The 25,152-nt window shown below is 42.4% G+C and overlaps 1 protein-coding gene and 1 long non-coding RNA gene across 4 annotated transcripts; one reads left to right on the forward strand and one right to left on the reverse strand.

The window, feature by feature from the left end:
• Positions 1–2,697: 2,697 nt before the first annotated feature.
• Positions 2,698–18,856, reverse strand: CDV3 (CDV3 homolog). 3 transcript variants are annotated; one of them, XM_067737780.1, is made up of 5 exons: positions 18,234–18,856; positions 17,430–17,506; positions 7,697–7,842; positions 6,259–6,418; positions 2,698–4,891 (listed from the first exon to the last, which is right to left on the reverse strand). In XM_067737780.1, the coding sequence occupies exons 1-5, from the start codon at positions 18,471–18,473 to the stop codon at positions 4,888–4,890; spliced, it is 627 nt and encodes a 208-aa protein (XP_067593881.1). In that variant the 5' UTR covers positions 18,474–18,856; the 3' UTR covers positions 2,698–4,887. The 3 variants fall into 3 exon arrangements, with proteins under 3 accessions (XP_067593881.1, XP_067593879.1, XP_067593880.1); XM_067737778.1 differs by having other exon boundaries at positions 2,698–5,069; positions 18,234–18,855; XM_067737779.1 differs by having other exon boundaries at positions 2,698–4,611; positions 18,234–18,854.
• Positions 18,857–18,893: 37 nt separating this feature from the next.
• On the forward strand, positions 18,894–22,581 carry LOC137224820 (uncharacterized). Its single transcript, XR_010943514.1, has 2 exons — positions 18,894–21,023; positions 21,362–22,581. It is a non-coding gene; the product is annotated as an uncharacterized lncRNA (long non-coding RNA).
• The last annotated feature ends 2,571 nt before the right edge of the window (positions 22,582–25,152 follow it).

The following is a 25,152-nucleotide window of genomic DNA, read 5'->3' on the forward strand; positions in this document are numbered from 1 at the left end:
CATGCATGCCACAACTAAGACCTGGAGCCACCAAAATAAATACAAAAATATTTTAAAAAAACTATCGACAAAGTGGGTACAGAAGAGAACATACCTCAGTATAATAAAAGCCATGTGTGACAAGCCTACAGGTAACATCATATGGTAAAAAGCTGAAAGCATTTCCTCTAAGATCAGGAACAAAACAAGGATGTCCACTCTCACCACTTTTATTCAACATAGTATTGTAGGTCCTAGCCACAACAATCAGACAAGAAAAAAAATAAGAGGAATTCAAATTTCAAAGGATGAAGTAATGCTCTCACTGTCTGCAGATGACATGATACTGTATGCAGATAATCCTAAAGATGCCACCAAAAAACTATTAGAACTTATCAATGAATTCAGTAAAGTTGCAGGTTACAAAATTAATATACAGAAATCTGTTGCATTGCTATACACTAACAACTATCAGAAAGAGAAATTCCATTTACAGTTGCATCAAAAAGAATACCAGGAATAAATCTGACTAGGAAGGTAAAAGACCTGTATTCACTGATGAAAGAAATTGATGACACTAACAAATGTGAAGATGTACTGTGCTCATGGATTGAAGAATATTGTTAAAGTGACCATACCCCCCAAGGCAATCTATAGATTCAATGCAATCCCTATCAAAATACCAATGCTATTTTTCACAGAACTAGAATAATTCTAAAATTTGTATGGAAACACCAAAGACCCCAAAAGGCCAAAACAATCTTGAGAAAGAACGAAGCTAGAGGTAACATGATCCCTGATTTCAAAGTATACTACAAAGGTATAGTAATCAAAACAGAATGGTACTGGCATAAAAACACACACAGACCAATGGAACAGAATAGAGAGCCCAGAAACAAACTCACACTTTTATCATCAATTAATCTATGATAAAGGATATACAACAGAAAAGACAGCATCTTCAATAAATGATTTGGGAAACTGGACAGCTACATGCAAAATAAACTGGACTACTTTCTCACACCATATATAAACTCAAAATGTAAGACCTGAAACCATAAAGTTTCTAGAAGAAAAAACATAGGGAGGATGCTCTTTACCATTGGTCTCAGTTTTGTGTGTGTGTGTGTGTGTGTATATATATATCTTCTGTCTTCTCAGGTAAAAGAAACAAAAAAAAATAAACAAATGGGACTACATAAACCTAAAAAGCTTTTGTGCTTTTGCACAGTGAAGGAAACTACCAACAAAATAAAAAGGCCAACTACTAAATGGGAGAATATATTTGCAAAGGATGTATCAGGTAAGTGGTTAATATCCAAATATAAAAAGAACTCATACAGGGACGTCACTGGTAGTCCAGTGGTTAAGACTCCACGCTTCCACTGCAGGGGGCATGGGTTCGATCCTTGGTCAGGGAACTAAGATCCTGCATGCCACATGGCATAGCCAAAAATAAAAATAAAAATAAAGATAAAAATGGACAGAGGACCTGAAGGACCTGAGAAGACATTTTCCCACAAAAGTCATGCAGATAGATGTTCAACATCACTATCACCAGGGAAATGCAAACCAAAACCACAGTTATCACCTCACACCTGTCAGAATGGCTATTATCAAAAAGACAACAAATAACAAGAGTTCTCAAGCATGTGGAGAAAGGGGAACCCTCATGCACTATTTGTGGGAATGTAAATTGGTGCAGCCACTATGGAGAACAGTATGGAGGCTCCTCAAAAAATTAAAAATAGATCTACCATACGACCCAGCAATACCACTCCTGGGTATTTATCCGAGCAAAGTAAAATCATTACTTTGAAAAGACATGTACATCCCTATGTTCAATGCAGCATTATTTACAACAGCCAATATATGGAAGCAACCTAATGAAGAAAATGTGTTACATAGATACAATGAAATAACAGCCATAAAAGAGAATGAAAATTTGCCATTAGCAACATGGATGGACCTGGAGGGTATTATGCTTAGTGAAATAGTTCAGACAAATAGTGATTTCACTTATATGTAGAATTTATAAAACAAAAACAAACAAAGAAACAGTCATAGATACTGAGAACAACACATGCCAGAGGGGAGGGGTGTGTGTGGGGATGGGTGAAATAGATGAGGAACATTAACAGGTACATACTTCCAGTTACAAAATAAATGAGTTGTAGGTATGAAAAAAATACATATACTTACATTCCAAAATGAACAGTTCAGTTAAAAAAGCACTTGTATTTGATTTTTGATATTTCAAAAATTTCACACTCCAACCAAAAATGACTGAAAATATACTTCCTCTAGTTTAGAAATTTAGGGACTATAATCCAGACTAAATCCTGAAATTTAAAATGGCTCTCATTTGAGAAATTTGTAAGCTTCTCAGAGGACAAGCCCTGAAATCTTTAGTTTACATAGTAAAGACTGTAGATTTCCCTACTATGGTCTAAGATAACACAATTTAATACAGCAATGAAGACAAGAATACATTTCAATGTTTATCTTTGGAAAATAATATTCATCACAGGTTCACAGCCAGTTTCATTCCAGGTCTGGTTTTAACATTAAGAGTACTCTACAAACATTTCTCAAATGGAAAGGTCACTCGAGATGACATTATCAGCCTCCTAGAGCAAAGGAGGAATGTCATCAATTCTCCATTTTCAAAGATAATCAGTTACCAGTTAAGAGTAAAAACCACCAGACTCTAAAATCTACATATTTACTTTTTATTGAATTTGTTAATGTTACAGAGTTTTTGCACTGCCAAACCATGCCTGAGAATTCAAAGAAAGAAATGGTACAATGGACAGCCTCATCCACCCATCATACAGCATATTAAAACTTGATTCATGTGCATTCTGATAATTTCACAATCTTTTAAAAAGTTATAAGAAGGGTTGGAATTTTAAATCTCCTGCAGGTCTTCAGATTTCTATGCCATTAAGTAACATTTCCACATATTCGTCTCAGTTCATTCCTCAATAACATAACCCCCAACGAAATTTTGCTGGAAAAAAATGCATACTTTTTAGGGGAAATATGTGGCTCAAGGTCCAAGAGGTTATTTGTTAAAAGATTTTTGGTTCTCAAATGAAGTCTTCAGATTAACCAAGAATCCTTTGTTTCTCACTCATCCAACCTCTCCTTGGCTGGCTCAGCTACTCACCCAAGTACACCAGAACGTAGGCATCCTGCCTGCCACTTCAAATAATGCCAACATTATTGCCCAGATATGGTTCGCATCTGACAGCAGATGACTCTGTAACACTCCTAGGAGTGCGATTCCTGCACTGACACTTATCAAGACTGAACTCCTAGAGGAAAATGCTCCCACATCAGGATAGTTTTACTCACCCATTTGCTTCACTCTTGCCAGTAGCAAGTCTGCAACTCCTACATTTGGCAAAGGGATTTTATTACAGAGAAATCCAGACTCTGCATCAAGTGGTCACATGCCACTTTGAAATATTTCTATTGAACCGAAGATACAAAACTAGGAAATTACCAGACTATCTCATTAGATGGAAAGACTTTTCAGTAATCCTGGGTAGCGTCCTGATGTCCTTTTCCAGGACTAAAAATTACTGGATAGTTTAAGCTGTAATCATTAAAAACAGAAGTGCTACATCACCTGTCTTTCGCCCCTGACTCTCCAAATGAACAACGTAAAAAGACACACCAGGAGGTTGATGACAGAGCTAGGCTGAGACAATCACTGCGTCTAATACCTTAAACGTTTGGGCACAAGTGCATCTGGAATTCTTGTCAGAGATCATGCAAGATCCATGAAACTTCAGTGGGTTTTAGGTTGAGGTTCTGCTCTCACTGCTTTGAATTTATAAGGACACATCTGTGACTCCCTTGGCCTGAGCAGAAAATATACTCTTTCCACAAGTTTACTATACAACTTAGACCTGATTAGAGGAAGCTTTAGCAGCACCTGAAGTAGAGCCCCCTGCATCTACTGCCCTTTGTATCAAAGGCCATCTGGTTCTGCTCTAGGGATTGGCAAATTCATGAGACGTTTCACAATTCCAATGCATATTTCAGGTTACTTAGCCAAGCAATATGCTCTGTCAAAGAACTATTCCAAGTCAAAGCAAAAAAAAAAAGAAAGAAAGAAAGGAAAAAAAAGCCTTAATATGGAACACAGAAAAAGTACTACCCAAATAAAAAATTACTAAAAAAATAAGATTATTCCCCCCCCACACCCCTTTTCCCACTTGGTGACCCGAGTTTGGTTGAATTTAATTTGTGGTTACCTCAGAATACAACTCAAAGTTTAAATTATAAATCACAGCCCTACACAGATTATCTGAACACATCAGTTCTTTAGAGAGCGGCATGTTCCAGGAAGTCTAATACCCACTACAGAGTGTTCCTTATGAATGGGGCACAGGACAGGTTAATTAAGGTCACTTAAATCTTCATCTTTTACAGCAGATCAGAACCCAGAAGATGGCTGACTTTCTGCAGGATTTCTGATAGGAATCCAGTAGAGCTGGTTTCAAGTTTCACATCGACACTTAAAAGCTGTAACCTTCTTATCCAGAAGTTGTGATCCACATGAAGTCCACAATGAGTGCAGCAAATCTGAGGTAGTCAACCCTTACGAAGGCTCAGTATCTGAACATAAAAAGATTTTGAAATGACCACTGGCTGCAGTTTTCGATTATTTTGTATTTGCAGAGTAACTCTGAAAGAACACTGCTGAATCTAGTTGACACATTTATATAACAATGAAAATCCCCCTAAATCCAATACACATAAAGAGCAGTTGTGATACTTTAAACTTCCATAGTGCAATAGGGCCGGTCCCGTATACCGAGTGGTCTGCATCAGTTGTAGATCCAGCAGAGATCAGATGATGATGGCTGTCCGTGGTGGTTAGCTGTGGTCTAGTTACCTTAGAAGGGTTAGCAAACACCATTCCTTAATTGTACTGTGTGTGGCTGCTTTTCTGATTCTCAAGCACAGCATACTGGTTGTCTAGCTGAAGTTTAAGGGCCTGGTTTTTTGAAACCTCATCCCTACCTCTAGTTTTGTGTCTTACTACTTCAAAGCTCTTCTCCATTTCTTTATCCCTAAGGGAAAAGAAATGTAATCAGTAAATATTTCTTCTTCACTAGGTTGTTTTGAAAATATCCTTCCTTGAATTTAAAAAAAAGCCACCCCTTAGAAAAATCCTGAGGAAGGGACAGGAGGGGGAAACTGGTATATAAATCCTTACCAAAACCACTTTTAAGGCTTCAAATGAACAGAAAATATAGAATACTGTACTGAAGCTCTAGGGTCCTATTTTCTGTGGTAGCAAATCTACTGAATACTATTAACTGAAGACCTATTTTGGGACCAACTTCAAGACAACTGGAAAGTTAAAAAGCTGTCTAATGACATGGTGATTCCTTCTAAGACTCATTGTTACTCTTAGCAAATAATAGACAATACACATCTCTTTCTTTATGCATAAAGTAAGAACAACAATTTCCTCATTCAAGTAAAGTTCTACTCATTATTCAAAGAACTCTCCACACATCTACTTTATGGGAGTGGGTCAGATAAAGATGAGTGTGGTGAATCACTGCCTCTCGTGGAGGACAGAGCAGAGGAACAAGTCAAGTGGAGGCTTAAATTCAAGCCAGCTATGCTCTCAAAGAGACAAAAACGCTGGGATTTAATTTAAAAGCCACCCCGAAAAATTTCCATCTGATGTCATTTACATTTCTTCCCATTTTATTTACTTTGTAAAAAATTCATGTCCCTAAATAAGATGTGGATGTGCCATATGTGGTCATTTAACTCCAGGTAGCATTCATTTTAAGTACCTGCTGAAATAAGATTATTTTTAATATTAGATTTATAAATGCCAACATCTGTCATCTACTCATATTAACTGGGAATATAATGAAGTATTGCTGACTTTTCTAGTTTCTATATTACAAGGAACACAGAAGCAGCAATAATGTACTTAATATTTATTAAGAATTCTTACTAGATGAGACTTGTCATGGCTACAGAATGACATAAACTAGGGATAAGGGAAACTTGCAGACGAAGTTTGTCTTTGGTGCTCTTTCCCCTCGCCCCCCCGCCCCGGGTCCTTCCCCCCTTCTCCCCCCAGTCCTGGGCATATAAGTCCCACCTTAATTCTCAGTTGCCTCTCAGCTGCAGCTTGGGCTTTACTGCAACACCCCAGGTGGGTTTTCAAATCCCAAAAACCCCACTCCCTGGCCAAAGGATAGGGCTCCAAAACACAATATTGAGAATACTTACTTCCGGCTTTCTACATGCTTGGCAGTGGACTGCAGGGATGGGAACTGTGTATCACTGTAGATTTCTGGTGGTCCTTGGGGTGCTTTCCTTGTTGTGGTCAACCTGGCCCCAGGAGGCCTATACACGCCACTAGTCATTGTCGGTTCTGGGGTTTCTGTAACTAACATTTCAAAACAGTTTAGAGAAACTATTCAAGTGCTTGGCGTTTTAATAAGCTACTCCTGAATTCCTGATCATTTTAACAGTATGGAAAAAAACAATACTTACATTAAGGGTCTCTGAACAACAGAAGGAAAGTTATCTGAGGAAATGTCCAAAAGCAAAGGCCTATTTTTCTAGGGTAAAAGTAGTCTTCCAATTTCTCTTCCATGTACAATTTTAATTATCTATGTAAGTGAGTTCTATTAAGTCAACTTATTGGAAGTGGGAAAGGCATCTGCTGTTCCTGGGAGACAGGTCTCATCAGGGACTACCTTTCAAAGTATGACCACTTTTACATCATCAATGAATTTTTTATTTTCTAGTAAAACAGGAGAAAAAATTAAGCAGCCCAAAGTCTTGTACCATGACCAAGATTTTGAGGACACAGCCTTTCAGCTTTTCTTACATACCATTCACCGCCCCCCATCCTAAACATGAATTCAGTGTTTTACACACGTTTTCTAGTTATCCAAAGCTTCCTTTCAAATGAACATCTCTACATCATTCATTAGCTCAAGTGTAATGCAGCTAGAAGGAAAAACTATGCATGGTAGTAATCTGTGATCTTTGGACAGTAACATTTGGGGGTGATTTGTTATCCTTTATATTATTCTGTATAAAATGGGTATACATCAGAGCATTATTTCTCAACATTTTTTCTTTATTGCCTTCCTAAAAGAGCCTTTTTAGACAACTTTCTTCTAAACAGTACTGTCCCCACGCCCCAAGCAAAAAATGTTAATACCATAGATACACTGTACATATGTTTACATACTCTGGCCCTCTGATGGGCCACAAACCACTGTAAGATCCCTTTAAGATTTCTTTACCATTCCCACTCTCCCCCGAGCCAAGAAGCACTTTTCATCCTCTTGGGAGTGATAAAATCCACCTGTCTGAGAATTCATTCTTCAGAGAGAGTAAAATAGGGAATGGAAAAAAAAAGACACAGGTACCCAATATTCCTTAGTCAGCCGTCAAACATTGAAAAAAAATGCTTAAACATGTAAATCTGGCAAGCTATAGGGCTGCAGTAAGATTTAAGCAGCCTACAGCCTTAACTTCCAAATTTCTTTATTGAGGATATGAAAGTCTTTAGATCAGACACAAGTCTCTCTCCTAGGAATGGAAAGAAGACCCTACTCACCCAGTGCAAGCATGCATTTAGTTGAAAGCTGACTGCATATAAAATTATACACAAATAGACATCTTTATGAAAATGAAATATGAAGGTTACCAACTACTGGAGCAGGAGGTGCTTGTACCGGAGCTGTTTTATTCCAGGGACCTGAAGATTTTTCTACACCACCACCACCTCCTCCGCCTTCTTCCCAGTTATCACCTGGATCTTCTCTTTTTTCATTTTCATCTTCTTCCTTTTCACTATTGGAAAATAAACAAGTGAATTCAATTACAGAAACACCAGGAAAACTGTCAGTCCAAATCCTTAATTCTATCAATAATGATCTGTGATTCTGGAGAAGGTACTTATTAACCTCTTCAAGCCCAAATGCCTCACTTGCTTTTAAAAAAAAAAAAGAGAGGAAGAATTAGGGGATTTAATCTATTTTATGCATTAGGACTTCATGTAAAAGGATTCATCGCTGGAAAAAGGTTGAGAAAACCTCTCTGTCTGACAGTCTCCATTTCCCTTTTTGCAAACTCCATACACTCAAGAATATCTAGAAATATTTAACGCACTGACATGCCAGGCTTTTAACAATCTGTGTTGATTATTTATAGCAGCCCCTACTGAGGGAGGGAAGAGAGGTCAATCTAACCTGAAATGTAGAGAAAAGGGCAACTTGAAAGATTAAAAGTACAATTACTTGATTTTTTTCTAGGACCAAAGTGTACAAACAGGCACTTACGGTAAGCATATTTTTAGTGATCAAATGTATGGGTTTTAAAAGTTGTATAATTTCATTTCCTAATCCTTTAGTACATGTAAAAAAATACTCTCAAAATTAATTCACATTCCAACAGAGGAAAACAAGTTAGCATTCAGTATTTACATCAGTGCTTCATACTTTATTAGTGTCAGTCTCTACTGTCTAGACATAGGAAATACATAGAACTGGTCCCTAACATCAGAGATGTGTCACGCATTTAAAGAAGAGAATACAAGAACTCAGTCTTTGGCTTACTAGTGATTATAAATGCAAAATATATCCTCAGTGGTGACATACCATTCTAAGACTGACTGAACTGTTCTATTTAATGCCTATTTTTAATTTTTTTTTTTAAGATTTGATGTGGACCATTTTTAATGTCTTTACTGAATTACAATATTGCTTCTGTTTTATGTTTTCTTGGTTTTTTGGCCATAAGGCATGTGGTATCTTAGCTGCCTGACCAGGGACTGAACCCACATCCCCTGCACTGGAAGGCGAATTCTTAACCCCTGGGCTGCCAGGCAAGTCCCTATTTTTTTATTCTCGAATCGACTTGAGTCAGAAGTCTGTGATGTCTGCAAGGTATCTTTATTTCTCCTTGTGTTGGATTACTTATTACTATTTTATGTAAGCCTGAATTTGCTAAATTATCAAGTACATATATCTTGCCTCTATACCGCTGGCTTGGCAGCACAAAGATAACTGCCAAATCAAACTTCCTTTTTGCAACTCTTTGCCCTTGCAGATGATGCACCTGGCACAGACCACCAACCTTCTCCCTGGATTACTTTCCATGACAGTGGTGGTGTTTCCTACGTCTTCAGCTTATCAATCTCTGTCATCAATCTAACTGTCCTTTCCTCTATTAAAAAAAACAGGCTGCAGGACTTCCCTGGTAGAGCAGTGGTTAAGAATCCGCCTGCCAATGCAGGGGACATGGGTTCGATCCCTGGTCCAGGAAGATCCCACATGCCGCGGAGGAACTAAGCCCATGTGCCACAACTACTGAGTCTGTGCTCTAGAGCCCGTGTGCCATAACTACTGAAGCCCACGCACTGCAACTACTGAGCCTATGTGCCTCAACTACTGAAGCCCCCATGCTCTAGGGCTCATGTGCTGCAATTACTGAGACTGCATGCTGCAACTACTGAAGCCTGTGTGCCTAGAGCCCATGCTCCTCAACGAGAAGCCAATGCAATGAGAAGCCTGTGCACCGCAACAAAGAGAAATCCCGTGCGTGGCTGTGAAGACCCAACGCAACAAAAAGAAAAAAGAAAATGCTACATGCTGCTGCCTAAAGCTCTGTCCCTGGCCTTCCACTCTTTCAGACATTTTCTCCTTTTGATATCTGATCCATGACAATGCCCATAACAACGTATATATGACTCCTACCTTGACTGTGACCTTGGGAACATCAGGGCATATCCTGGTTTCTGCAAAATGACATCTAAGGGTGCTTTCTTTCCATGTCTATTAAAATAAGTTCTGGCTATATGACAAATTTCTTGAATAGCTAATGGTCTTCTTTAAAGACACTCAGATAATAGTACCATCACTTATTGTCCACCAACCAGAGATGTTTCCAGAATTTAGAGGCCTAGGGTGGCAACAGAAAGCGAGAAAGGGAACAAACTTACCTTCAATCTGCATTTAGAGCACGATTTTACTAAAGACTATAGTTTGAGAGGAAAAAAGCGTGGGGAGTATGGCTAAGCCAGCCTTCAGTCTTCCTTTTTGCTAACACATAATAGAATCCTATGGAGCCATTTAAAATGTTAGGCCTACACTAACATGGAAGTAATAATCATGTCACATAAACCAACAACGTATCAATACTAAAAATCTATGCACCTAATATAGATAGAAAGACAATTAGAATGATTTCTTGGGTAAATGTTAAAAAGTGGGTGCTAGAATGCATGACTTTATTTTCTTCATGGAGCAAGCAGTTATGAGCAGATTTTAAAGCCAAACTGGCTGGTTCAATACACCCAGGCTCTGCCATTTACTAGCCAGGAAGACTAAGTACGGCATCTAACTTCTGTATGCCTCAGTCTTCTCGTGTAAAAAGGGGGTAACAGCCCCATTATGAAGATTAACAGACACAAAGCACTGATAACAGTGCTTGGCACATGGTAAGTGCCGTAAGCATTTGGTATTACATGCTTTTTATTTATTATTTTTTAACATCTTTATTGGAGTATAATTGCTTTACAATGGTGTTAGTTTCTGCTTTATAACAAAGTGAATCAGCTATATGTATACATATATCCCCCCTCCCTCTTGCGTCTCCCTCCCACCCTCCCTATCCCACCCCTCTAGGTGGTCACAAAGCACCGAGCTGATCTCCCTGTGCTATGCGGCTGCTTCCCACTACCTATCTATTTTACATTTGGTAGTGTATATATGGCCATGCCACTCTCTCACTTCGTCCCAGCTTACCCTTCCCCCTCCCCGTGTTCTCAAGTCCATTCTCTATATCTGTGTCTTTATTCTTGTCCTGCCCCTAGGGTCTTCAGAACCATTTTTTTTTTTTTTTTTTTTTTAGATTCCATATATATGTGTTAGCATACAGTATTTATTTTTCTCTTTCTGACTTACTTCACTCTGTGTGACAGTCTCTACGGCCATCCACCTCACTACAAATAATTCAATTTCGTTTCTTTTTATGGCTGAGTAATATTCCATTGTATATATGTGCCACATCTTCTTTATCCATTCACCTGTTGATGCACACTTAGGTTGCTTCCATGTCCTGGCTACTGTAAATAGAGCTGCAATGAACATTGTGGTACATGCCTCTTTTTGAATTATGGTTTTCTCAGGGTATATGCCCAGTAGTGGGATTGCTGGGTCATACAGTAGTTCTATTTTTAATTTTTTAAGGAAACTCCATACTGTTCTCCATAGTGGCTGTATTAATTCCCACCAACAGTGCAAGAGGTTTCCCTTTTCTCCACACCCTCTCCAGCATTTTCATATTTAGGTTTTCATATAAGCACCACATATACCACCTTTATAATAAGAAAAAACATAGTTTTCATTAAAAAAAAAAAGCAACATGAAAACATGTTCTTTTAAAATGGACACTAAGCAGTATGATCTTGCTTCCTAAAGCTTTTAAGTAGAATGATCAGGTAAGAGTATGAAAGTCATAATTTATCCAGGAGTCTAACAGTGGTATCCAAATGTCAAAATTGTCCCAAAAGAAGTTTTTTTAAAAAGTTACCCACCTCTGAAGCCACACCTATGTAATTACACTAAAATGTAATTTGCTTGGTCCATGAGTAAAAGCACAGGTATAACTGACTAGCTATAATTGACCTAGCTATAATTGACTATGTAGTTAGCAATGTCGCAGCAACCCAATCCATGCCAGACTGGGTGATAAGATCCCCACAAAGATTTAAGTGACTTCATGGCACTTTTACACTCTTATATCCCCAAACTGTGATAGCTTTCATTTGATCAGTTACATTTAGAAATGGTTAATTTCAACAATGCACTGAATTAAAATAGCTTTCCCCTTAAATTATTTTAATATTTAAACTCCAGAATTATCAGCTTGCAATAAACTGAAAATCAAAAAAATTTTAACACTGATTATCCCTAAGCAGAAGGGATTATGAATAATTCTTGCATATTTCTTTATGCTGTTATACTCTTCAAATGTTCTAAAGAACAAAAACATTGTTTTCCTAATCTGCAAAAAAATAAACTTTGAAGAAAAACTCCAATTTGGTCTGATAGAATGCTGAGAGTCTCAAAGAAAAGAAGATTCCTTTACTGTCTAGTGTTCATCACCTTTTCACCCTCAGAGACAAGTGAAGAAATGAATTTAAAAAATCACAAATCTAAAATACCTCTAGATTACAAACTATTACTAGAAAATAAGAGTGATCTGTTTTAATTAGAGGGATTGTATATTGATAATAGGCACAAGACAACTTAGTATTTTGCTTCATAAGATTCTGAAATATCAGCTAAACTAAACATTGGAAATTGTCTAGTCAAGACACTTCACCCAACAGAGGGAAATAAGGCCCAGAGATGCTAAGAGCCTTGCCCAAGTGCTATAGTAACAATGGCAGGATAGAAATAATTTAAATAGCCTACTACTCTTTCATATTTACATATTCCAGAAAATGTCAAACCTCCAAATGCCAAAGAACAAAAATCATGTTGCAGAGAATTATTTCCACAGAAGACAACTAGGCTAAAATTTGGCGTCTGATCCAAATATAATATACAACGTCTCATCAGCTAAATTTGATGTTTTAAAAACTACAATGCTTAAAAAATAAGTAAATAAAATAAAAATAAAAACTACAATGTTACTGTAAATTCATTATCACAATCCAAAGTATACTGTCTTGAATATGCATTAGTCTGTAAGGCACTACTTTGGGGTACTGGGAATGATAATGCTACAAAAAGGAATATTTACTGAGCATCTACTATACCAGGCAGTGTTGTACCCGTTTTACAAAGTTAAAAATCGAAAGAACACTAAGGCGGGGAGAAGACCCATTGTACATATGAGGAGACTGATATTCAGATACTTAAGTACCTTCACCAGGGCTACAATGTAGCAGAGCCAAGTCAGTGGGACTCCAGAGCCCATATTCTTTCAGGTTGCCTATTACTTCATTTCACTCTCTTTATAGCTCTAAAATATGAAACAAAAATTTTCCCTATTTTGAGATTTGAGAAATTCACTTTTTTTTAGTAAGACTGATCAGGATCACACATTCTACAGCGGTGTATCTATAAAGAACAGAACATTCTTACCTCCTTATCTCAAGGGACATTACAGGAGAATTTATGTATCCTAACTCCCCCTTCCCCAAAAGCAGCTAAAACAAAATCCAGACTTGACTGCACTTTTGCCAGAATGCTGGGCAGCACCACTGATTTGACCCTATTATCCAATCACTGTTACAACAGTAAACTGGGGGGATAGAAATGGCCTGATGAGCCATGGCTGGCAGCTTAAAATGTCACTGTATTTCATCCAAGGACTCTTTCTTGACCCGTTCATGGTAGACCTAAGCGTCTCTCCTGGACTCCACGGCCCCTGCACATCACTGAAATGATCTACTAGTGTTCAGTAGAGCATGAGCTTTTTTTTTTTTACAACTCCAAGACCCAGTAGTTGATGCCCAATATCCAGGACAAAGCAGTCCCACAAATATTTGCTACTACGAATCCAGCTTGGATGCTGGAATAATTTCTTCTCTTCAAAGGACAAATTAACCAGCTCTACCTAATGGGTTTAAAAGTCTAGATTTCTTAAGATTCCTAGAAAACCACTGGGATCCAAGGACTCAATTTTTTATTGAAACATGACACATGCTCACCATTTAGTAATAAGTAGTAAATGAAATCCTTCTTCCTCAAATCCATTTTAAAGATGGGAAAGGCCTATAGGTCCTACTATCAACCAATAATCTAAGCTCAAGCGCTAGGCCCCTTCTTTTATCACCATCTCAATGGCTTCCCTCTCAGAACTTGTCTGTAAACAATGTGATCTTGAATAAGATTAACCTAGACACAAAACTTGACACATGACCTCATAATACTCTTGGTCCTTAAATCTTGAGCTAATGGGTAAATGTGAGCTAGGACGTTAATACAGTATGCTTGCTGCTGCTGAAAACTCTCCCCCTTTCAATTGCACACTCACCTTCAACAAACGTCCAGCATGCTAACTTACTACGAGGACTAGTGTCAAAAACTTTTAAGACTGTATGCAGCTAACTAAAGAGAAAGTAAGTGTGGCAAAAATGATTTGTACATCTCCAGCAAGAGTATAAGGGTACTTATTCTACTATTCTTGCAACTTTTCTGAGGTTTGTAATTTTTCAACACAATAAGTTGGGAGAAAAACAATTAAGACTATAGATGGAGAATTTCAAGATATTTTTAAGTCAACTTCAAAGTGTCATTTTCCCTTGTTTCATATTGAAATAGCAAGGCTGTCTCTCTCATGGATAGAAAAGGTAACAAACTAAAGGCATAACCACCCCCCTCCAATTCCACAGAAGAGAGAGATCTCATTTCTCTCCCCTTCTGAGGGCTTCTGCACAAAAGGTAAGACCAAGTCATAAAAGACAATCATTCAAGATCTCCAGCAACTCTGAGAAGGATTTTTCTTTATATGGTTATACTAATGCCAACCTGAACATGTCATGTTCTCCTATTAAGTCCATAGTGAACTGACTCACCAGAGTAGGACTTTAGTCATGATAATATTATGTGCCTCCATTACCCCTTCTCCTCAAATATTGGTATTATAAAGCAGGTGCCTCATGGTTAAATAGCAGAGAAATTCCCAAGAGTAAGACATTCTAATTTACCCACTAAACAGAGGCTGATTAACATTAACCAAGTGGATATATTATGAACATCCTGTTCAAAATCCTCACAAAAATCCTGAGTAGTCATCTCAATTTTGCAGATAACATTCACAAGTAAAGTAACTCGCCCAAGGTCACACATATGCAGCAGGGCTAAAATGCAAGCCCAGGTCTGTCTTTCCCTAAAGTCCATGTTTTTGCCACATTATCAACTATATCCTATTTGTGTGAGTAACCTACTTCCCATTCTATTGAACCAACGTGTCTTTCCTTGTAGACTCCCACTCCTACTGAGTCAATGTCAAGAACATTTAATACAAAGTTTATAAAGATATTCAGTACATGGTTGACCCTTGAACAACAGGGGTGTTAACATGCCTCATCTGCAGTTCTTCCGTATCGGTAGATTCAACCAACCGCAGGTCGTGTAATACAGCATTTACTATTGAAAAATATCTGCATATAAGTGGACCCATGCAGTACAAACCCATGTTGTTCAAGCGTCAGCTGTATAAAGTGAAAGTTTTTGTCATTATTATTAACCCTCTGATGGCTTCTCACTCTCAAGCCTTTCCTGGAAGCCCTCTGTTGATTAGATTCCCCTGTTGATTTATGAAGGCAACGGAGACAGACCCCAGACTCCACAGTGACTGAGAATCCACAAAAGCAGCTTCCTGAAGAAGGTATGTTTCTCAATGTTAGCAGGTAAGAGAAAGATCTCTGGATGGCCACTGAGGGGCAATGACTAGATGCTAAATAATGAAAAAAGCAGTACAAAAAAGCTGGTCTGGGCTTCCCTGGTGGCGCAGTGGTTGAGAGTCCGCCTGCTGATGCAGGGGACATGGGTTCGTGCCCCAGTCCGGGAAGATGCCACATGCCACGGAGCAGCTGGGCCCATGAGCCATGGCCGCTGAGCCTGCGTGTCCGGAGTCTGTGCTCCGCAACGGGAGAGGCCACAACAGTGAGAGGCCCACGTACCGCAAAAAAAAAAAAAAGAATCCTCCTGCCAATTCAGGGGACATGGGTTTGATCCCTGGTCCGGGAAGATCCCACATGCCACGGAGCAACCAAGCCAGTGTACCGCAACTACTGAAGCCCACGCACTCTAGGGCCCGCTTACCACAACTACTGAGCCTGTGTGCTGCAACTACTGAAGCCTGTGTGCCGCAACTACTGAAGCCTGTGTGCCTAGAGCCCATGCCCTGCAACAAAAGAAGCCACGGCAATGAGAAGCCCGCACACCACAATGAAGAGTAGCCCTCGCTCGCGGTAACTAGAGAAAGCCCGTGCGCAGCAACAAAGACCCAACACAACCAAAAAAAGAAAAAACAAAAAACATCTAACACACGAAGGAAGCCAAGAAGTGGCTGGGAATAAACCTCCAGTCTAATCACCTCTACTTCACACCACCACGGAAGGTATTTCAAATGTGGGGAAGCTGCATTTCCTAAAAGTTTCCCACTATCAATCAGGTTTCACTTTGCTTAAGCTCACACAGCGACGTGAAAGAACCTAGGACATGAATGCCTAGTTGTGGTAAGTATCCAACAAATGTCATAAAAGTTAGCCCTGGTTTTTTAATAAGTTATTTAACACCATAAATGTTACCATCTAGAGAGGTCAAAAGACAGTATTTTGTTAAGGAAAAGTATTTCCTCCACTGTGCCAGGCAGTCACGGGCATATATAAATCACAGACTTCAAACTGGAAGGCAGTGCATCAGGTTCACTTCTTTTTTTGGCTGTGCTGTGTGGCGTGCGGGACTTTAGCTCCTTGACTAGGGATGGACCCCAGGCCCCTGGTAGTGAGAGTGCTGAGTCCTAACCACTGGACTGCCAGGGAATTTCCAGGGATCACTTATTTCTTGAAACTGAGAATAAAGGGTTTTTAATCTAAACCAATGGATTTTCTACTTCATGAGACCCTCAAAAACATGACATTTATTTACATGAATCTAAAGTCCATGTGACTACCATAGACTGGACTTGATAAAATACGTTAATTTCAAATTCTCTAAGCCAACCAATCCAATTTTCAGAAATTACTGTTTTCTTGAACTTTAAAAATATACTTAGAGTATGATTGCATTTCTATAAGTTTCTAGGAAAATTAATCTAGTGTTAGGTTAGTGGTCATTTGAGGGGTGAAAACAGTGACTATGAGGGGGCTTTCTCCTCTACCAGTAATGTTCAGTTTCTTGACCTCAGTGTTAATTACACAAGTTGGTTTCACTGTGTGAATACGTAAAATCTGTTATTTCCCTCTAACTATGCTTCAATTACGAATACATATATAACTTGTTTGTAAAATCTGCTATTTCCCTCTAACTATGCTTCAATTACAAATACATATATAACTTGTCTGTCACAGAGGATCTGAAAACCACCCCTGTTATTTTTTGAAACAAAAAGAAAAACTAACTTCGACCCACCAATATTAAAAGTAAAAATTTTGAAACCACAAAATCCATTTTAGCTGTCTCAAAAAGGCCTAACCAAGATTTGAAGCAGGCAAGCTCTCACAGGATTTTAGAGCTGGCAGCTAATTTGATCAGCATATAGAAGGGCCGCCATCAGAGGAATAGGCACAATCCATTAGAGTCCTAATAAGCATATCTAAAGCACAAGAGTACTGTGATGCTGTTTTGGGGCTAAAAACCCCCAAACATACAGTATCTATCCCTTGAGTTATCTAAGCGCGTCTGTAACGACCATACCTTATTTGCATTGCTTGAACTCTTAGGCCGCTGTAATCAACCTCTTTTTGCTCAAATTCTTTCCACTCATCTTCATCCTGTAAAACAGGTACCACTTAGTCAATTAAAGCTATTTGTAAAAACACAACTAAGACAACTATCAGACTATGAAAAAGGGATGAAGCGGCTGGAACCTAAAGTGTGGACTCGTTTTCTGGCCAAAGCCCTTGCTCAATCCCAAGGCCAACTAGGCTGGAGGACAAACGTGAGTAAACTTTACTTCCACCGCGTTCCTTCATGAGACCTGTTACTTTAAAAGCAACCAGGAAACGCCAGATGAAATCAACAGGAAGCCCACAACTAAACGTCTAGCTCAATCTTGCCATGAGACTTTTCTTTTACGGACTTCGGGACCAAGTCGTGCCAGTTAGAGCTGCCACAAATGTGATTGTTAGAAAATTCAGCTCAGACTACTGGTCTGAAATCAGAACGCTAAATTACTCAGAGTAGACGTCATTCGATAGATGCACTTCCGACCCGGGCCGATTCCCCGGGAGGGTGCCGCCGCCAGCTTGCGTCCTCGCCCGAGCCAAGCGACGCGGGTCGGGAGCGGGGTGCCGGGGGTCCAGCGGGGAGCGCGAGGCGGCCCGCCGTGGGAAGCCCGCGTCACGTGGCAGCCTCCGCGCCCATCAGCCCGCCAGCCGGGCCCCGGCCGCCCCTCCCGGCCGTTTCCCCGGGCAGGCAAGCAGGCAGGCGGGCGGGGGCGGGCACATGGGCGCAAGCGCGCGGCCCGGGCCCCGACTCCCAGTCTCCCTGGCCCCTCACCTTTGTCACAACCTTGGTGGCGGCCCCGGGGCCCGTGGCCCCCGCGCCCGCGGTCCCGCCGTCGCCCGGCCGGGTCCCCACGCCCGCCCCACCGCCCGCCGCGCCCGCGGCTCCGCTGCTCCCGCCGGCGACGCCCGCCGAACCCGCGGCGCTTGCCGCCCGGTTGCTCCGCTCCTTCTTCTTCTTCTTGTCTCTCTTGGCGAAGAAGTTGTCCAGGCTCCGCTCCTCCATCTCAGCCATGGTCGCGGCCTCCTCGGCCCGGATGGGTGGGGCCGGCGGCGGGCGCTGCCCGCGGGGCTCCGAGCTCGGGGTCGAGGCCGGCTCGGCGCTCAAGCTCCCAGGCGCGGCGACGCCTCAGCCCCGCGGGGTCGCCGAGGCGTTTGCGGCGGGGCGAGCGGCTCCCCCCGCGTGCTGGCGAATGGTGGTACGGCCCTCCTCCAGGCTCGCGTGCCGCTGCCGCCGCCCCGCCCGCCCGGGCTGCAGCGACGGCGGTGCAGGATCCCGCCCGCTCCGCAGCCGGAGGGCAAAGGGAACGTTCGGGCCAGAGGTTCCAGCGAGAGTGCTAGGCTAGCGGCGTCGCGTGAAGGAGGAGGACGCGCGCACGCAGGCCCAGATAGGAGGGGAAGGGGGTTGGGGAGGGAGGGAGGGGGAGGAGGGCGGGCGGGCCCCCAGAAGAGAGAGGCAACACCCACGCCTGCGTACTTAGCTCCGCCCGCCAGTGTGGGAGAGTGGAGGGGAGGGCGGCGGGAGGAGACGGAGGCGGGGCTGGAAAAGGAGCCAATCATATGCCAGGACGAAGTGCTTTGGCGACCATCCCTGTCTCGGAGGGGCGGGGCCATGGCTTGGGGGCGGGGAGAGGGTATATGCTAAATGTGACGTGCCTGATGACTCTTGCCTCCCGATTGGTCGAAGGTTTAGCCTTGGGGGCGGGCATTTAGAGGGCTGGTTGGTGACTTGGCTAAAGAGGTCCGGTCGAAGGGGCGGGTAGGTCCCGTCTGGGCGCATGCGTACGATACACGTGTGTCTGCTCGTCAGGGGCCAGCTGGGGCCTTTTAGTCGTTTGAACTTTAGCGAGACGGAAAGGCCCTGTGTTAAACTAGCTATGTTAAAGATGGTACCACCCGCTCTGCTGGCCTCTGTACTTTCACCCTCTCTGGTCTGGCAACTATTCATTTTCATCATAGGGGATGATTGTTATGAAAGTGAGGAGCAGTGGCCTTGAAGTTTAGTTCTCATTTACTAAAAGATCTTAGTAAGCCAGTAGGTAGTTAAAAGGAGATTGGTTTTATCTATTGGTTTTATCTATACTCTACTAGATATTGATTTATCTACCAAGGTCAAGCTAAATCTGACCCTCAAGCTCCTGATCTGTAAAATGGAGATGTTAGCTCTTGCAAGATACTTGGGGAAAGAGTACCTCTTAGTTGCAGTGCTTAATACACATTGGATGCGATAAATGATTTTACATTTAAATAGTATCCCCTGCCCTGACGAGATGACTGTAATCTATCTTTTTTTTTATCCCTGATAAGAGGAGGGGAATGGCATACCATAGTAATGGGGACCAGATGTGCCCATGCTATACGTGGTTGTGCCATTTAAGTACCTTTTTGGCCTTGAGAATGAAATGAATCCTTGCATATGAAAAAGGGCCTCTAATGTAAGGTATTAAACTTTCCACTTCCTCCTTCTAAAGACAGAGAACTGTCACAACCACTGAGGAAATGACTCAGACTTATGTTAGTAGCCTTGTGGGGTAGATAGAGCACAGCCAATAAATGGAGCTACTTCTTGGTCTTTTCCTTTACAGTTTTTCCGTTAAAGTTTGTCTCCCCCATGCCCCCTCCACCTACACTATTAACGTACTAAGCCTAGAATATGTCAAAGAAGCAAATCAAGGGCCTGGCCTTGGCCAACAGCAAGCTTACGTATAATTCCGCAAACATAAACTGCCCTCAACCATCTGGGATGGGTCTCTAGGTAACTTCCTTCTGTGACACCAGGTATCTTCTTGTGATGCAGGCCAAGTTCAGTATTGCCCTTCCCCCAACTTCCTTAACATCTCTGATCCAATTTCTTTTTCTTCCTTTCTCTCCCTCCCTTGCTTTCCTCCTTCCTCGTTCCCTTCCTTCCTTTTGTTCTTTCTTTCATCATCTGTGAAGGACCTATTTAGCTATATTTAAGGCAATGTCCTTTGTTCCAGGCAGAGTAATTTGTCATTCCTGCCTTCAACTCCGTTATAATCTAGAAGAAAAGATCTAGATATGAATAACTGAAATTCAGTCCTCCTTTTCTTAGGTCCCCATCAATGTATCCGTGTCTTGAAAGAAGTAATGATGGGAAAAAAGCAGAGAAGGTACAGCAGTTGAGGGTTAATGCAGTAAAATTCTCTACTACATCTTTCAGTGTGATTGATGGCATGCTCCCCAAACTTGATCATATGTAGAAAACTCAGGTCAGGCCAGTAGAGAGACAAGGGTCTTTGTGGTTGTGTCATTATCTGTAGTTAATAGTCTCCCGCATGGAGCTGGTCTCCTCCACTTTGAATCCCCTGACCTGAAACTGACAGCATATATTCCTACCAGGTTTTCCTCTTAAATCTCCCTTGCTACCCTCCTCCAGATGGGTTACACAGAGCCCTGAATCCTCATCTTCACCCCGTCCTCATCATGAAGCATCATCCAGCTCTCTCGATATTTGGACCTTCCCCATCTTTAAAGCAAAACAGACCTTCATTTGTACTCGGTAGATGGAAAGTTGAATAGTGGCGAGCACTCGGAACATTACCAGGTATTTCAGCACATCTTCTAAGTATCCTAATGCTTTCTCAATGTGGAAATTTCTCTCTGAGTCCTCTGAAGTGGTATAATCCAAAGGACATCATTTATCTCCCTCGACAAGGCCCACTGAGCTCCAATATTCCATGAGCTCAAGAGCTGGCACAGGGCAGCTGGGCCCAGCCCCATTATCCCTGGGTTCTTTTTTGCTGAGCTATTCATTCCAAGTTCCATTCTGCTACCTAGGCTGGAAATTCTACACACGCTCAGCTCAAAGGAATGCAGCTCATGCTGGCCAAAGACTTGCCAGGAAATGGGGAGTAACTTTTCATTTGTGGCTTCCTCTCTCAGATCTGTGAGCTACTGCCTGGCCTGTTCCACTGATGACCTTTTCCAATTGGGGAGCAGCTACTTTCAGGTCACTTCCTCTGGTGAAACCTCTACTGACTTCTACAGGCAGCCTGGTTCCTGACCTTTAAAGGCCCAGAGACCTTTTGTTTGGCATGGGTATTTGATGCTTTCCTGGTATTTGTATGATTTGTTGTTTAACTATTCATCCACTCATTAACTCATTCATTTATGTAAAACATTTATTTAATGAGTACCTACTGTATGCCAGGCCTGATGTTAGGAGTTAAGTATAAGTCAGATATAGGCCCTTCCCTCACAGAGCTTACTGTATGGTAAACTGGTAGCCAGAAGCACACACGTATACATACAATTATAGCACATTGAAAATGGAATAGGGGCCGGGTGGGTGCGCAGCCCTTAGAGCCTGGGTTAGAGGTCCACTCCACCAACATCCTTGCAGTGGTCCTTGCAGCAGAGAGTGCGGTGAGAGGGGGATCACGGCTTTCTCCCTGGGACCCTCCAGGCCCTCCGGCCTCGGGGCCAGCAGGTGAGCTGGGGGGCCCGGGGACAGGGCTGTGTCCTGCGGGGCTCCAGAGTCCTCGCCACAGGCACCCATTGGCCAGGCCCAGGCCTTGAAACAGCCGAGAACCTCTCCCTCATCCCCACTTCTGTGATCTAATGGCAGCGGCTGTCTTCTGCAGGACCTGGCCCCCGTTTGGGTGGCTTGAGGAACATGAGGGCCTGTGGGGTCCTGTGCACCTTGCCCCCTCAGTGATGAAGGCTGGGCGGGTCTGGGGACCTGGCCCTGAGGGCGCCACCAGCTGAGATCTGCCTCTTCAGCCCGGCCTGGGCACTGGAGGGAGGACCCAGACTGGGTGCCGGACAAATGCTCCTGGGCAGGGTAACCGGCCTATGCAAGGACCCCCTCCCCTTAGCCAGGGCCTGGACCTTGGAGGGCGAAAGTTGAGCCTTGGAACCTTGCCCCTTTTAGGTAGAACAGAGGATAACATTTGTTTTGGTGGAGGTTTACAGGAACATGGTGACCTGACCTCAAGAACAAAGGATCTGACACCAAGAAGTTTGCAGCAACTAACCATGCCTCTGTCTTACCTTTCCTAGAAAAGGGCTTTGCTGAAAGCTTTTGGGGAGTTTGGGGTTTTTAAGGCATGAGCCACCCCTCTCCTTGCGTGGCCCCACAATAAACCTTTCTCTGCTCCAAACTCTGATGTTTTGGTATTGTTTCGCCTCACTATGCATTGGACACACGGCCTTGTGTTCAGTAACAAAAACACTTGAAGGTAAGAATGGTGTTGGGCATACAGCCTATGTCACAGAGGCATTTGACCGAAGTTTGTAAAATGTCTCCACTAGTCCCCAGTTTTCCACATTAACAGGGGATTGCACAAACCATGGACTATCTAAGTGTTCCTTAACATCTTTCCTTGTTGGCTTTAGAATACATAGCCAGTCATGTGTAGCCAAAAATTTGACCTTCTTCCTCAACCTCAAGTCCCTCGTTAGCTCGTCCTTGACATTAAGGTTCTAGTTGGAGGATAAATGGTTAACAAGAGGAATGAGGTCCCAGACACCAGTGGCTACCCAGAAGAGCCTGTTTCCAGAAAGAGGTAAAGGGTTGCCATGCATGACCCTGCACCCCCCCACACCATATATAAACCTACCACCAAGGCTTGCAAAAGGGAGTTGGACTCATTAAGCCCACCCCTATTGGATCAGGTCTGCTGTTTGTTGAACCACACGAAATTGCAGCTATCTGTTTTTTAACCTACCAAAATAGCAGTTCCATATGGTTCAACCTAATATATCTGAGAATAAACAAAAAAATTACGTAAATGAATGAAGAGCTTGGGAACAACCAACCCACCCATTAAGGTGATGTCCTTGATGTAATCTTAGGGTGGAAGGGCTGGAATGTGATGGCAGTTGAATAATCAGCAATCTAATCAATTGTATTCTATGGAGAATGCATGAAACAAAGAGAAAGAATGAGGCTGGCATATAGAAAGAGGAAGGAAAAAGAAGTAGGGTAAAGCCAAGAGGCTAGAAGTTGGCACTTATTACCTACCACTGTCCAGGAAAGAGCAACATGAAATTGGAGCTCACACCGTACCCTGCTGTGAGGTGGAGATGACTCTCCAAACCCCACCCTGACTTGGATTATTACATCTGCCTCCCTTAACTCACCAACCAGCCTGCTGATGACTGATTTGGCTCCCAGGGATTGCTTATATTGGGAAAAGGGTGCTCTGGTTGAGGGAGGAGACAGCCAGTTACTGGAGGACTAACACCAACTGTTAATGAATACATGGGCATCTGGTTATATACTTCAGCCTCCTATGCGTTGGATTGTTGGGAGTCAGTCTTCTCTAGGCAGACAAACCTCAGAACACTGACTTGGCTGTGAAACAGTTTCAGCTCTGTGGTAAATTGATCAAGGTAAAACTACCCTGGGTGGCCTCTTTGGGAGCCAGTCAGATGACTCTGGCACAATGCAAAACCTTCTGACTCAATCGTTTTGATCATAGAGTGCAAGGATATAATTATGTTGGCAAGGTACCATTATCCTATCCCTGACCTTAACTCCGGTCCTAATCCTATTTCATGACCCAACAAGTAAATGTGAAATTGTCTGACATTTTCTGCTTCTGAATCAGAGCCAGCCCAGTCTTGGTTACCAAGTCAGTAGGTCAATAGTACTGTCATCCTCCTTGGACTAAAAAAGCAGGAAAAGGGTGAGGGTGTAGGGAGCCTAGAGAGAGCTTCCCATACTAAAGGCAAGTCCTTTACATTCTCACAAGCACCTTGCTCTTTACTTCATGATCAAGCACCTGTTTTTTTGCAGTACACGGGCCTCTCACTGTTGTGGCCTCTCCCGTTGCGGAGCACAGGCTCCGGACGTGCAGGCCCAGTGGCCATGGCTCACGGGCCCAGCCGCTCCGCGGCATGTGGGATCCTCCTGGACTGGGGCACGAACCATGTCCCCTGCATCGGCAGGTGGACTCTCAACCACTGCACCACCAGGAAAGCCCCAAGCACCTGTTTTCTAAAGTCAGACCTGGACTCAAATCACAGCTCTGCCTCTTCCTTGCAAGTCACTTAGCTTCTCTGCATCTCAGGTTTTTTCACCTGTAAATTAAGGATGATAAACACACCTGCCTTGTGGAGCTGTGAGGACTCAATGAGAGGATGGAATTGAAGCCCACCCAGCTCAGTGTCTGACACAGAGTCATCCCAGTTACTGTTAGTTATTATTATTAATAGTATTCTTGTTATTACTAAGGCATGTAACATGATTTATAGTTGCATAGGGGTTTTTGGTGACTGTTCCTTTATCTGTCCTCTCTGACCCTGCGGCTCATTACTGGGTCTTCATTTCCTGCTGAGTGGGTGCCAGCCCCATAGTAAACAATAACTAAACATTTGCTGACAATTAAAAAAATAATTAAAAAGACAATTTAAGAGGATGGCAGAGTAGAGGGACGTGCACTCACTCTCTCTTGCGAGGACAATGGAATCACGACTAACTGCTGAACAATCATCGACAAGAAGACACTGGAACTCACCAGAAAGATATCCCACATCCAAAGACAAAGGAGAAGCCATAATGACATGGTAGGAGGGGCGCAATCACAATAAAATCAAATCCCATAATGGCTGGGTGGGTGATGCACAAATCGGAGAACACTTATACCACAGAAGTCCACCCACTGGAGTGAAGGTTCTGAGCCCCACATCAGGCTTCCCAACCTGGGGGTCTGGCAATGGGAGGAGGA

The sequence above is a fragment of the Pseudorca crassidens genome, chromosome 5 (genome assembly GCF_039906515.1).
Source record: "Pseudorca crassidens isolate mPseCra1 chromosome 5, mPseCra1.hap1, whole genome shotgun sequence".
Lineage (NCBI taxonomy): Eukaryota > Metazoa > Chordata > Mammalia > Artiodactyla > Delphinidae > Pseudorca > Pseudorca crassidens.